This window comes from Vidua chalybeata, chromosome 16, assembly GCF_026979565.1.
Source record: "Vidua chalybeata isolate OUT-0048 chromosome 16, bVidCha1 merged haplotype, whole genome shotgun sequence".
Taxonomy (NCBI): Eukaryota; Metazoa; Chordata; class Aves; order Passeriformes; family Viduidae; genus Vidua; species Vidua chalybeata.
Window position 1 is genome coordinate 2,341,043 of NC_071545.1, and position 14,515 is coordinate 2,355,557.

The 14,515-nt window shown below is 43.6% G+C and overlaps 1 protein-coding gene across 2 annotated transcripts in view; it reads left to right on the forward strand.

Moving 5' to 3' along the window:
- The window catches only part of ADCY9 (adenylate cyclase 9), a 90,861-nt gene that overhangs the window by 31,817 nt on the left and 44,529 nt on the right, over positions 1-14,515 (forward strand). For both annotated transcript variants that reach the window (XM_053957259.1, XM_053957260.1), the window contains exon 2: positions 12,882-13,054. In XM_053957259.1, coding sequence (XP_053813234.1) covers positions 12,882-13,054 — 173 coding nt within the window. The remainder of the gene's footprint in view (positions 1-12,881; positions 13,055-14,515) is intronic.

Here is a 14,515-nt window from a genome sequence, read left to right on the forward strand (position 1 = left end):
AGAAACAGAAATGCTGATTTTGCCCCTGTCTGGTTTATGTCTCTTGAAGGACTTCTACTCATTTGTCTGATGGTGTTGGTATCTCCTTCACTCTTAAAAATAGGTTTGAATATCAGCACTGGACAAAGATTTGCTGCTGGGAGCATGGGGGTCGACTCATTTCAAAAGAGCAGATAGAAGGTTTCAATGGATGTGCATTTAGAGAATGTTTCTTTAACTGCATGTTTTTAAATGTCATTCCCACTGGATAGATTTACTGACATGATGTAATGGTGATCATGCAAATCTGTTAGGTAGCAAGTGACTAATCTCCATGTCTATTTCATTGGTTGTTCCTGTGGATACATGAAAGAATTCATTACCTATGTTGTGTTCTTTATGGGCATGAATCATGTTATAATCCATGCTGTTTGGTGAAGTACATGCTGCTAGAGTGATCCAGCATTTGCAGTGAGTACACAGGACCACAGGTTTACCTGTGATCACCACACATGGTTTAAGGCTTGGCACGAGATACCTGTGTAAGCTCTGATGACTCCTGACCAAGGTGTTTGGCTCCTCTAATGCTGGGAGTTTTGAGGGATGGGCTGAAACCCTCAACAGCTACTTGTGGGACAGAGAATTTGTTTTCTGTCCATGCAGTTTTGGGGGTGGGGGGTGTCATCACCCTTTTTACCCATCATGTTGTTTTCCAGAAATAAGAGATGCAGTGAACTCCATTGAACAGTGATGCAGTGGGAGAGAGCAGTAGAAGATGTCCTAGAAGGCCAGGCTGGAACTGGTCTAGTGAAGAAGTCCCTGCTCATGGCAGGAGGGTATTGGAACTAGATGGTGTTTAAGGTGCCTTCCAACCCAAACCATTCCACAATCCCATGATTCTTTGTTGCGGTGCTTTCCTGACTTTTCAGAGTTGGGGTGCTTTGGCACACTTAGAGGCCAAAGCCTGAGGAGCACACGCTGGAAACCACTGGAGGTTGAATCAGCTGTTGGACAAGACTCTTCCAGTAAAGAGCTGGCCGTGTCTTTCCCATCACGCTGCCAAGCCAAGAGCATGGTGTCCTTTTCACCGGGTGACAGGGCTGTCCTGCAGCCAGCCATCACAGCAGCCCCATGGCTTTGAGGGCCTGCTCCATGTGTACATGATCCATCTCCAGGATGGGTTTAGTGTCACCTGGGTGAAAGAGATCCGTGCTGTGGATCCACCCTGGCGTCTGAAACTACGGCTGCCGTGCGAAGAGGAGGGGACGGTTCAAATGTGGCCTGTCGGGACTGGAGGTTGCCTCAGTGTTGTACACTGAGGGGATGGAAGGAATTTCAGAAACGTTTTGACTGTGTAAATAAACATAGTTCTGGCAATATTTCCTTTTTAACCTTGTTTTTGGACTTTCAAATGGTTTTTATTTTGGGGAATGATTCTTTGTTTACAATTTTACCTAAGGAAGGGAACAAACTGAAAAGTTGATCCTCTGCTTGGGGGAGACACAACACTCAGTAGCTGTTCTGAAAAGAGCAGTGGCTCTGAAATTATTCTTATTTTGAGCTAGAAACAGTGCAAACACCCAGTGGCTGAGGCTTGCCAGTTAAAATACAGCTGTATAGTGATACATACTTAGGTGGTGGCAGCTCTTGGGAGTTTCTTCTTCACCTCACCAGTGTTTATACCACTGTGAGATATTGTTATTCTGAAGTGCCTCCTGCAGCAGTTTTATTTGCATTAGCTTTATTTTTCAGTACTGAATTAGTAACCATGTAAAACTGTCAACCACATGTAAACAAGCGGTATGTAAGTTATGAATAACAACTTACCTGGAATTACAACTGCCTGTTTGGATTGCACAAGGCTGGGCGCTGGGGGAGTTGTGAAATGACTGAATTCACTACTGCAACATTATTTCTGTTTGTCTGGCTTCTTGCAGCCAATTTGAATAAATACCCTGGTGCTCACATGATTCCCTCAGCCAGCGGTCCTGGGGGGGGATTGCTGGCTTCCCAAGTGTTGGAATATGCATGCTCGACTCCAGCCCATGTGATGAGCAACATTTTTTGCAGGCTCTGTCAAAACTGTGCTTGCTGACTGTGTAATTTGTCAGTTCTGACCAAAGATCTTGGATGGGGGAAGAAATACTATTATTAACTGATCTAATAATAAAATGTATTGAACAAGCATTTGGTATAAGGATTAACTCTTCAAACTGTGCTGGTGGGCTCTGATGTGGAAAAACGATCATGGAATCATGGAATGGTTTGAGTTGGAAGGGACCTTAAAGCTCCTCTTGTTCCCAAATATACCATGGGCAGGGATGCCTGCCACTATCCCAGGTTGCTCCAAGCCCTGTCCAGCCTGGTCTTGGACACTTCCAGAGATCCAGGGGCAGCCACAGCCCAGGCCTCCCCACCCTCACAGGGAACAATTTCTTCTCAATAACCCATCTAACAATGCCCTTCTGTGACAGTGGGACGCCATTCCTCCTTGTCCTGTCACTCCAGGCCCTTGTCCAAAGTCTTTCTCATCTTCCTTGCAGGTTCCCTTCAGGTCCTGGAAGGCCACAGTTAGGTCACCCCAAAGGCTCTCTTCTTCAGACAGAGCAATCCCAGTTCCCCCAGGCTTTCCTCAAAGCAGAGCTGCTTCATCCCTCTGATCACCTTGGTGACCTCCTCAGGACTCACTCCCCACAGGTCCATGTCCTTCCTGTGCTGGGGACCCCAGATGACCTTTACTGGAAGCACTGATGGATGTGCAGGCACATACAACTTTTAAAAAACCCTGTATTTTTAATGCAGGAATTATCTAAGATATGCAGATTTACTTCTTTTAATTTGATCCCTTAAGGGCAAATCTTCTGTGCTCTCTGAGTAGGTCTTAAGGCTAATCAAGCTAATGAATTGTTGTTCAAGGTAACAACATGGAAGGTACTTGTGTTCCCCATGCAGAGCTCACCAGCTTTGCACATGGATTGTCACTGATTTGGGTTTTACTTCCCTGTGAGTCCCTGGAGCACGAGGGCACTGCCAGCCTGTGGGGTTGCCCTGGTCCCTATGAAATGCTGATTTAAGCGTGTCACATCCAGCTACCTGCATTATGCAAGAGGGAAAGAATTTGCCTGATCGTAGTCCTGTCAACACAAAGCGATTGCAGCAGTATAACAAAACAAGCTTCTAAAGTCTTGTTTAAATTGAATCTGGATTCTATTAAACAGTGTTAGTCCAGAGAGCCACAATAGCTCACTCTGTTACTATGGGCTGAGCAGGCTCCAGTTGCATCAGACTATTGTTTTTTATTGAAATCCTCTCTTCCATCTTGCACGTTTGTTATTCATTAATTCTAAAATATCAATCAGAAGGATAGGTGGCATCCTCTGGTCCTAAGTGGAATTTTCCTGGGTGGGATTTCTAACTGCTTTCACTGTGGCCTCGCCTTTTTAGTTTAAAATTAATAATTTTCCATTTGTGAGAGCCTGGAGCTAAGAAAACTTGCACCTAGAGCCTCTCTTTGACTTCTTTTTAATTCTGTGTGTGTGTAGCAGAGGCTGGTGCAGCCATCCATAGTTCCTGAGGTATGCCAGCTACTGTGTGGGAAGAAAATGTAATATATATGATGTCTTTCTGGGATGTTTGTGGTTTTATATAATTGTCCTGTCTAGAGCAGTGGAATTTTTCTTGAGAAATCCTTATCTGTCCATAGATCTCTGGTTTATAATGCTGCTGTTTGAATAGACTGTTTGAAGTCCTTGCCTTGGAGATATCTGCTGTGATGTGTTCAGATTGCATGTTTCCCTCCCACAGTAGTTTTAAGTTGGAAACGCTTTTTTGTTTATAATAAAAGGATGTTTTGGAAGTATATTCTACATATGCCAAAGGATTGCTGCACTCTTTGGGCGATGTGGAATGTCAGAACTTCCCACATGTGCAAATTCGCCAGGGAAACATAGACAGATCCTGCCCAAAAGCTTGGATTGAAGAGGCTGTGCAGAAAGCTATTCCCAAAGGCTTCCTCTGTCATCCTGCTGGCTTCCGTGGTGTTGTCATGCAGCAGGAATTTCAGGTACGGACAGGGATGTATGTAATGGATTTGTGTCACAGAAGAGCTCCAGGGACTGATCTGTGCCCTGTGTGTGACATTTTGGAGCTGTTAGGGTTGGTTATGGCCTTGGCTGTCTGGTTTTGGACTCTGAGGTACGTTCATGTCTATGATGAGGGGGGAGAAAAAACTCCAAACCCACATTTGCATCTGAACAAGAAACTGGCAGAAAAAGACTCTCTGTAATGTCTTCAAACGGCTTTACAGTGTTGTGACCTTATAATTTCCCTTGAAGCACAGAGTCCTGAGCGTGCCAAAACAGGCATGTTGTGTGTCTAAAGTGTATTTACATCTGCTTTACATCACTGCAGCCACACCCACAGGATGGACCTCTCCATCCCACAGCTCCCAGTTTGCCGTGGGTGCAGCAGGGAGCTGGGCAGTGCTGGAGAGTGGCTGCACTGGGGCTGAGGCTCTCGGGTCTCCATCCCTGCTGCTCTTTTCTTCTGCTCTTCCACCTCTGCCCTGGCACCTCTTTCCCAGTCCAGCAGTGTAATGATGAATTCTGAATGGGCTGTGTCTTTATTAGATTCAGTTTCTAATTTATTATTATTTCTATTTCCAGAAAAGTTATTCTGTGGGAGGAATACAATAATTTTTGAAGTGTTTGGAACCCCCTGCAAGAGCCATGCCCTCACGTGCTTGGGTGACTTGTGCTTTGGCCACCTGGATTGTTCAAACATTTTAGTTTCTCTTAGCATGCTCATTCCTTTCCAGGTGTTAAAATTAACACAGAGGGCAAAGGGATTGTCAATAAATGTGAAAAATAATGTCAATAAAATAATAGCAGATGCCTTTTCAGGCGTGGGATTGCATCATGGAATTTGTTTTCGTGACCCAGACTGCAGGAGAGTTTACAGGATGGCTGAGCAGTGTCAGTAAAAGCCAGACAGCATTTTTACCAGTTAATCCCCAATATCCTAGAGCTGGAATTAAGGCCTCTTTTTAACTTTAAATGTAGGAACATCATATATCTCCTAGGTTTTGTGAGAAACCCTTAGGACAGAATTTCTTCTCTGCAGCATGTTAGTAAATTTGCTGGACTTCAAGCTTCTCTTGTGGAGCATGCTGTTGCCCCTGGCAAGACTGCAAAATCCCAGGCTTACCTTTCCTTAAACCTGCTTTTCTCTGCTGTTAAGGTGACAAGCTGTGAGTTGTACTGTGGTGAAAAAATGAGTTAAAAACCCAGAGTCATTGCAGAGGATGGGCTCATCTGCTGTTCGCTCTCAGGCCATGATGGTCAGAGGCACCTGGGCACCAGCAGAGCTGGTAGAGCTGAATGTAAATAAGGGCAGTCATAAAGCCCAGTGCAGGGATCAGTCTCTCTTCAGACTGTCTTTCATCTGCCAAGAGAGTTTAAATATATATATATTTATATTTATATACAGATATATATATTCCTGAGCCAGCAGTGGCTGCTGGACCAGTGTGTTTGAGCTGTATGTCTGTGCTGGGTTTGCCCAGGCCTTTTTCTGTTGTGTTTTTCCTTTGGCTGGGTTATTTTATCTCACCCAGGTGAGAAGATAAAAGAGACTGAAGGAAAATGGACTACCAGCCTGCAACTTCCTTTCTGCAGCTTAGCTATAAATGTAAATTGTGGGTTTGGGTCCAGGGTTCCCCACTTAAAACTGGCAGATGTTGAATACCAAAATTACACATATGTTGTTGATCAGCATTTTCCAAACCCACTGTTGTCTGTTAGATGATCAAAAGATCAAAAATAAGTATTTTGCTAAACAAAGGAGGCATAAGGAAAGCAGCAGTTTACCATAATACAGAAGATGCCTCTGGTTTCTCTGGCTCTTTGCAGCTCTTCCTTGGAGATTATGAGGATAGGTTTGGGGCTTTGGCTTTTTTGAGTTTCTTTTGTCTTTCCAGTCTAGAAAGTTCTGTTTCTTATTATCGTTGTTTCTGCTTTCCAGAGACCTAAGATAGCAAGTTGGCTCAGAAATTCTCTTTCTCATTTTAGCCACAGGAAATGTTGCTCCATACATTCAAAGTGCTTTTCCAGGTAGGCTTGTTTGGAATCCACGTGTTTTGGGTTACATGCTTTTGTTTGCACTGAGCTGGAAGTGGTTTCTGTGGGTTAGAGGGTGGGACTTTCTTCATTGCTTTGCAGGTTGGGGGAAATAAATTCAATTTTTATAGAGTCATCCAGAGTCCTTTTGTGCAGTCCTGCAGTGTGAGCGACACAAAGCCTACTGTGTAAAAGACAGTGGTGTGATTCTGGCTTCCAGCTTTATCGCTGAAATATCTGGAGATTAAAAGCTGGAATTCACTTAGGGGTAATTTTAGGGCTTTAAAATAGAAAAAAAAAAACCCTCATGTATTTTTTCATGTCATTCTGCACAGCCTTCATCAGAGCAGTCAGATGCATTGTGTTTACCTTTACTGGTGCTTCCCTAACTGTTTTTCAAGAATGGATATGATGATGTGGGGGTCTTTAAGGTGTATTTGATCTTGAAGTGTTCAGTGAGCTGCCATGTGTGATGTTACACACACCCCGTTGTGCAGGAGTAGAAATAGGTAAGAATTTTATAGGGTTATAAGAATTAACATAAAAGTCTTCATTAATTGTGTGTGTGTGGGAAATAGATTTGTAGAAAATTTTTAAATCTTGACAGAAGGTTCACATAGTATGCATTTGTATGTAAACTTTGAGATAAATGGTGACTGAGAAATGCTATAGAATAAGACAGACATTGTTGAGAGAGAAATAGAACTAGAAACAAGTTTCAAAAAATAGCCTTATGAAAAAAACTAAATACTTTAGAGAAATAGAACTATGAAAGATGCATTGTAATGAGACGTACAAGAGGTAATTTTAGATTATTAGCTTTAAGGCATTTACAGTGTGGTGTAGCAAAAGCTGATAAGCCAAGAAACACTTACAGTGCATTGTAATTAAGAAATAGCTTCTAATTGTAATAGCGTGAATTACAACCTCTGTATTGTCTCACCCTTCTCATGAGACTAAAAGTAGAATAAAGATTTTTAAAACACCTCTCAGTTACCCCCTCTCTGGGTCAGAAAAGAATGTAATCCAACATGTGTGAAGAAACCTGGGGGCTTTGGCTGGCAGGGCCCAGGTTGCTCCAAGCATGAGGAGGACAAGAGGAAGGGACAGTGCAGGGCAGGACAAGGGCTCCCGGTGGCTGTGCCAGGAGCCGCTCGGTGCCCGGCTGGCCATGCAGCCCTGGCACTCCTGCTGCCTCCCAGCATCAGCCCAGCTGTGAGGGAGCAGGGTGGGCTCTGGGGCTGCCCCCTGGGCCTGCAGGAGAGATGAGAGAGGAGGGATTCACAGAATAATCACAGAATCAGTTAGGTTGGAGTGACCCTCCAAGGTCATCAGGTCCAGTCTGTGAGCAGTCTCCTTGTCAGGCAGACACTGAGTGCATGTCCAGTCATTTCTTGAAATATCTGGGGGTGGTACTCCACCACCTCCCTGGACAGCCTCTTCCAATGCCTGACAACCCTTTCTCTGAAAAAATGTTCCCAAATTCCCAAACTAAACCTTGAGTAGTGACAAGACAACAGTTTTTTTGTTGTGGTGTAAAATCCCAGTTCCCAGTTCAGTAGATGAGTGTTGTGCTGGGAGGAAGGAAGGGAGTTTGTGTGAACTCCCTGTGCAAAGTGGCTCTAATAAAATGAGAAGACAGTCCTCATAAATACAGATTTGGCAACTGTTGAACTTTAGGAATGAGGGAGAATATTTGCTCCTGGAAATCATCTTTAGATTCAGCAGCAGCTTGGACCCAAAGGATACTAAGGCTCCTGGACTGGTGCTAGGTGCTGTATTATTTCATGCGTGGACAGTAGGTTAGTGCCTGAAAAATCATTTGAGCTTTGACAAGAGAAAAAACCAAACCAATCAGCACAGAAAAGTGAGATGCCAAAAAAAGACTGCAATTAGAAGTAAATACATTGGTGGGATTTTTTAAATTACTATTTGCTAGTCATGTTACATTCCAGAAGTCACAGTTAATAATTTATTTTACAGAGCAAGTCAGTCTAATGAAACTGTGTAGCAGCACCTTTTATTGTGTGAGGAAAGCTCACCGTAGGTCTGTGTTTCCTTTCCCTAGGGTGGCAGTGCCTGAATATCAGTATTTTCACTCCCAGGTTTTTGGTAAAGTGCAAAGATATCTTTAAAAGGCACAGAGAAAACGTTTTATTGTCTTTCCAAAAAAAGAAAGCAAAAAGCTGATGGATTGCAGAGAAGCACAACCAGAAATGAGTTTACCATCAGTTCAGAAAGGAGCTCAGACCTGAGATATGATTAAATGGTTAGAGCATGGGGACTGCAAGGGAAATGTTGGAAAGTTAAACAGTGAAAGAGCAGCATTAATATAAAGCTGTTTGGTCAAAGGGGTTGTAATCAATGCAATTTGGATTTTATTACATCAATATAAGGAATATTGCTGTCTCCCAGCACAGAGGGCTGTGGACTGGCAAGCATTAATCACAAAAGGATGCTCACCTGTTAAACTGCCCACACTGCAACTAAAAAGGTGAAGTGATCCATGGAGTGAGGAACAGGAGTGAGAAAAGTGGGATTATATTTTGATTAAATGAATCCATAAGGCTGTGACTGAAATGTTGCCATTGTTTTTTGGTGTCTCTTCAAATCAGTGTTGAGAAGGATTTCAAAAAATTTGAATTTCCTTACGCAGAGGCATGAGAAGTGTGAAAACGTTCACTAGAGAAAGAAATTTTCCTGTGTGCTATCAACAGAGGGGTAAAAAGTTTCAGTTCCAAACAGGTGAAGCATCAAAAATTGAAACTTTAATTTTTGTCCAAGAATTTCTTATCAGTATTTGTGTTAATCCCTCATTTCCTGTAGGAAAATCCCTCATTTCCTTTTTCCTACATGCATCCCTCCATGCATTCCTAAACAGATGCATGGAGGGATGTCTTCTCCTAATGTAGAAATCAGATTAGATTGAATAACAGCAACTTCTGACCTGAAGTCATGAGGATGAATGAAGGAAGGAATAAATGACTGAATCAAGGACTTGAAGGATCAGAACATTTTTCCTCTCCCTTTCCCTGTTCCTTCCTGGCAAGTAACTTCCCACAAATTACCTGGGGTGCTTTTCCTCTGCAGGCACTGCTGCAGATGGGGATTCACTCCAGGGCTCCTCTGGGAGTCCCTGGGGATGGCAGGAGGGAGCTGCAGCCTTTCCCTGTGCTCCTGAATTCCCTTTGCTCACAGCCACCGGCTTTTCTCACGCCACCACAACCTGGGGGAAGCCTGGGATGTTTATACACAGCCTTATTTATAATAACTCCTGTTTATTTTTGTGCATGCGGAAAAGAATTTGTGTGTGAGCACTTGCATATGATTTTTTGTTGTTATTAGGAGTGGTTTTTAGTGGTTGGGGTGGGTTTTCTGTTTTTATAAGCTCAGAGAAATGCCAGGGATCAAAGAAAGGCGATCTGAAGGAGGGAGCCAAGTACAGAGACTCACTAATGCTTCTAAAATTCCACAGTAGTAGGACTAAGAAACCCACAGTCGTTCTATGAAGATCTCATCTGCTATTATTTTGTCAAAAATGCACTTTACAAACACTGCCATGTCAATATTCAAAGTAGATGACTTCAAGCAGTGACTGTTTTGGCTCAGTGTGCAGGAGCTGTTATTCTTTATAATGCTTACAGGATCTCAGACCTTGAAGAGCAGTGAAAGGAATGGTTTGTGCTCCTCAAAGAAACACGAGACAGTTCGTTTTTTTTCCCAGGGCAGAAAATATTACTGTGTTAAGTTGGTTTATTGGGGTTGTTGTAGCCTGTTCCCTGTCTTTGCTTCCAAGAACCACCTCTGGAAAAAGCAGAATTGCAGGTTAAAGCTTGCCAGAGAACAGATTTGCTATCAGGCACTTTGAGGTTGTGCTTCAGCATTTATTTTGGATAAATTTCGGGGAAGGAAGTGAGTACAAGATTGATCTTGGCCTTTATAAATAGCACTACAAGCACCTCATATCATTTTCTGCATTGCCATGTCTTGAGTTACTTCGTTGCGCAGCAACACAGACCAAAAACTGCATTTTCACATAAAATAGCAGCTCCTCTATTTATTCATTCCTTATTGTCATGTTACTTAATTGATTTAAACGTGCTGGTGTGGATGTTTTTCACTCCCTACACTGCTTGTGTGGAAAATGACAGTGTTGGTTGAACTAATTCCCTGGAAACGTCAAAGGAGGAAGAACACTCTTCTCAAATGATGCATTTTAGTTACACCAGCACAGTTCTACTCAACTAATGACCCTTTTTTATACCAAAATAATTCAGACTCAGCCTAGGAGGTGCTTTGTGAAGTGTCACAGAGTTCCAAGGAACGCTGCAGCAAATGGAGTTTTCCCATCAGAAGGATTTAATAACAAACAAGTATTAGCTAGGCCATCTTAGTAAAGTTTTGTAAAGATGAAAGGTTTTTGCAGCTCTTCATTTTCCAAAACTTTACAAAAAGAACCTTTTTCTCCTCCTGGCTCTCCTGTTGGCTCCATACAAAACACGTGCAGGATATTGTTTTTTCTCTGTCCCAATTCAAATTACCCCTTTTGAGTAATGCTCCTTGTGCAGGGATGTGGTGGGGCTGGGGGGCACAAGGAGGGAATAAAGAGATTTTTAGAGTCCTTGGTGCCAACAGCCGAGCATTTTAGCCACCTTTAAAGCCTGGAGGACAGAGTGGCTGCTGTTGATGTGCTGTGGGCTGGGTTTGCCAGGGATGGAAAGGACAAGGTGGGGACTGGGGTCAAGGAGCTGATGTTTCAGGCTGAGGCAAGGCTGGATTCTGCTTTCCCAAATCCATTTGCAGTGTCTGGTGTGTTGTAGCCTTTCCCCCTTTTCCTCAGTGTGGAGCTCAAACTGGAGATAATTTTACTGCATGTAACAAGATTGACAAAATAATTTTCCTGCACAGCACAGTAAGACATAAAAAGTGCCTTTTCAGAAGTACAATAAGCAAAGAAAAGATGTTTGTCCAGGAAAAGAATTGGAGGAATAATAGGAATAGGGAAATTACTCTGTTGCTTTAAGGTAGCTTTTAAAAATAGGAGTAGTCAGTTAATGCTCCAGCCTTTACCACAGTAAACATATAATTGTGAGCTGATTGTGGTGAATGCCTCAAACAACAGCCCCCATCAGCAGAAGTCTGAAGGAGAGAGCCCGACATCTGGAAGCCAGCAGCAGTCAGGATTTTATTAAGCAGCACTGCCAAATAAAATCCGAGCACTACTATAAATGATATAAAAATAAAGATTGGCTATGGCAAACATCTCGAGATGCCAGCAAGTGCGCCCGGGTTTGGAGCTCTGTGTGAGAGCAGCAGAGCTTTCCCAGCAGCTTTGGAGCCTGAGGGGGACATGGTGGGTAGGGATGTGGCTTCCTGTGCTGCTTGTCATGTTCAGGAGCTGAAGCTACGAGTGGAATAAAGAGAGAACCTGCAAATTTGCTCTTAGTGTGCCTGAATTATTTTTATTGGAAAGGTTTCGGCCACGTACAGTCTGTGTTGTGTATTACAGACCTAAAGCATGGTTTATGGAATATGATTTTCTGTCTGTGAAGGAGGTTATGAGAGAGTGACCTTATCACAGGGAGCAGGAACCTGCCCTCTTCCACAGGCTGCAACTTGACACATTTATTTCCAGCGCTCGCCCTGTGGATGGAGCCGATTGAATGGGTCGATGGCTGTGACAGCCGTGTCTGGCTGCACTGGGAGCCAAGTCTCAGCGTTAGGGAGGGGATGCAGAGCTGACCCAGATGGGACCCAGCAGCCATTCCAGGAGTCTGGGGCAGTGAGGGTTTGGGGCAGCATCCCCTGGGAATGTGGGCTCTGGCACCAGAGAAAATCAAGCACTTTGCCCTTCTGCACACTGGTGCCCTCCACTCTTTTTGGGGGACATTGGTGCCCCTCCGTGCTGAGCAGGACATTGCCCATCCAGTGGCAATCAAATGAACTCCTGTGAATTCAGAAAGCTGTGATTAAGAGCTCCTTCTCAGGCTTTGTGTCTAGAAATAGCCCAGAACACCACAACGCAAAGTTCAAGGATGTAAAAGAAGTGCTATGTTAAATGAAATTCCGATCTTTCATTTTTTGAACAGGTTTTTGATACAGCTCAGCTTGATACAACCTGCTATTTACCAGCTTGGCCTTTAATATTGGATCTGCTTTCCAATTATGCTTCAATTCATACACCAGTTGCAGAGGGCGTGTGTGGGTGTACGTGCGAGAGAGGGAGATTGATTTTGTTCTTTAAAAATGTGAAGTCTGCACTAACTATGAAAACCCATCAGAATTTCTAGCACTTAAATGCCATTTCCTTTCTCAGTGTGCTACCAGCACTAAGTAATGTTCACGACATCTCTCTGGCAAGTGAAGGAGTACATGCTGCTTTTTCAGAAGTAGAATATTAATACAGATATCAGTGAAAACTAGGCTGCAGATCCTTTCCAGAAGTAAAGAGTTAAAGTGAAAGCTCAAATTATGACTTAGAAGCAAATGCATAAGGTCTTAGCTGTATTTTTCAGAAGTACATGAGTGAAAATGGAATAAAGACAGTACATGTTGCTGTGTGTCAGAGTCACCTCTTGTGTCTGGAACAGCAGATTTGGGGAACCCTTTTTGCCACCACTTTGCACAGAACATATTTGTATTCCTGGTCATTTTTCCCAGCCACTGTCTTTTTTGTGTGCTGTATTCCTGAGTCTTGGCAGTGCTTTGGTTGTCACTGTCTGAGAAGCCCAAAGGAGTGTTCTCTGTCTTTCTGTAGTTCTGACAGGTCGTTTCTATTTCCTGCAGGTTTAAAGACCTATCTGATCTCAGGTCAGAAGGTGAAGGAGCCCCAGTGCAGCTGTTCTCAAACGTTGCTTCCTGGCTTGGAGTCAGCAGACGGAGCCAGGACACCGGGAACGTCGTCAGCCGAGAACTCCAGCGACCTGACCAAGACAACCAAACAGGTGGAAAAGCCCAAGGTGAGCTGTCCTCTCAAAGCCCAGCAGCACAGATCTCAAGGCAGGGCTGGGGAAATCTTATGGGCTTGTTTATGCACTGCTTTACATATTTACATATGTATGGCTGTGTGTACATAGAGTGACAAAACAGAGTTTGAGGGAAGAAAAATTTACCAAGTCAAATGCCTCGCTCCCCACTTGGCAAACAATCCCTGAAATAAGGTGAGCATTTCTCAAAGGTGGTTTCAAATAAATATTTATATTTCAGGACTGAGATGTCAGTGATGCTTTTTCAATGGTCTGGATTTTAGGGGGGGGGGAAGAATATGATTTATTCAGCTATTGTTACTTCTGTGATTTTCTGCTTTTGCTGCTTCTGCCGTTCCTCTGTCATGAAGGTCATGTATCTGTGAGCCTTTTCATGAGTATTCAGCAGACAGCCCTGCAAAAGATAATTGGATTGTTTTTGTGATGGGAGAAAATGCTCTGGTGGGTTGGGAGATTGGTTTATCTGCTTGCTCTAGAAACCTATATCTGGAGCTGAGGGCAATGATTTGTACGGATTCAGCTTGGAGGAATGATGACACTTTGTTATGTTCACACCTCTCACAAGATCTCTTGACAAGGAAATCTGTGAAACAATGTGTATTGCTTCAGAGCTTTGCTGTTACTCTCCATCTTCCATCTCAGAACAGATTTTCCAAACAACAGATGTCTATTCTCTCTTTTAATTTGTGCTAAGAATTCCTTCTCCTGGGCTGCCTGAGGTGGGCACAAATGTCAGAGCCAGGGGTGGCCGTCTGCAGGTCCCTGTCCTTACACTTCAGTGTGGTCAGTCCTGACTGGATCTCTTCAACTCAGGTTTGAGACTCAGCTGACAGAGTTACGTGGGGATAATTTTCATATTGCTTAATTTTTACTGCTTCTCATTTTTTTCTGGGTTAGGAGAGCATGAGTAGGACACTTTTACCCTGCCTCTGCTCCCAATTTTAAGATTTGAAGTAAAAAAACACTGTGTTACAGGTGAGATCAGCTGGAGGGCTGACCCAAAGAGATGGTCCAAAGTTGAGTGAGCTCCTTAGAGAGCAGCCAGGCCTGTTTAACCACAGAAGGGAGCTGTAGCCATCTTTATCCGTCCCCAAAATGTACAGAGTGTGGTTTGACAGCATCCAAGTTGCTGGTGATATGTTTCTATTCCTTCTCCTGTGTAAGAAAGAATATATTTGGCATCCTACTGGCACCAGCTTTCCAGCTCCCTCTTGCCTTTCAGTGAAGGCAATGGCAAATAAGACAGGAAAATACATCTTAGAGTTGGGGGGAGCTGTACAGATAAACCTGTGAGTGCTGCCCAGGCTGTGGTCGTGCTGAGGGCCAGGTGTAGCAGTGACAGAAACTCCTTCATTTCAAGCAGTGAAGGAAGAAGAATGTGCCAAGTGGGGCAGGATTGCTGAGCTGCCTGTGTGGAGCAGAAGGGAGAGAGGA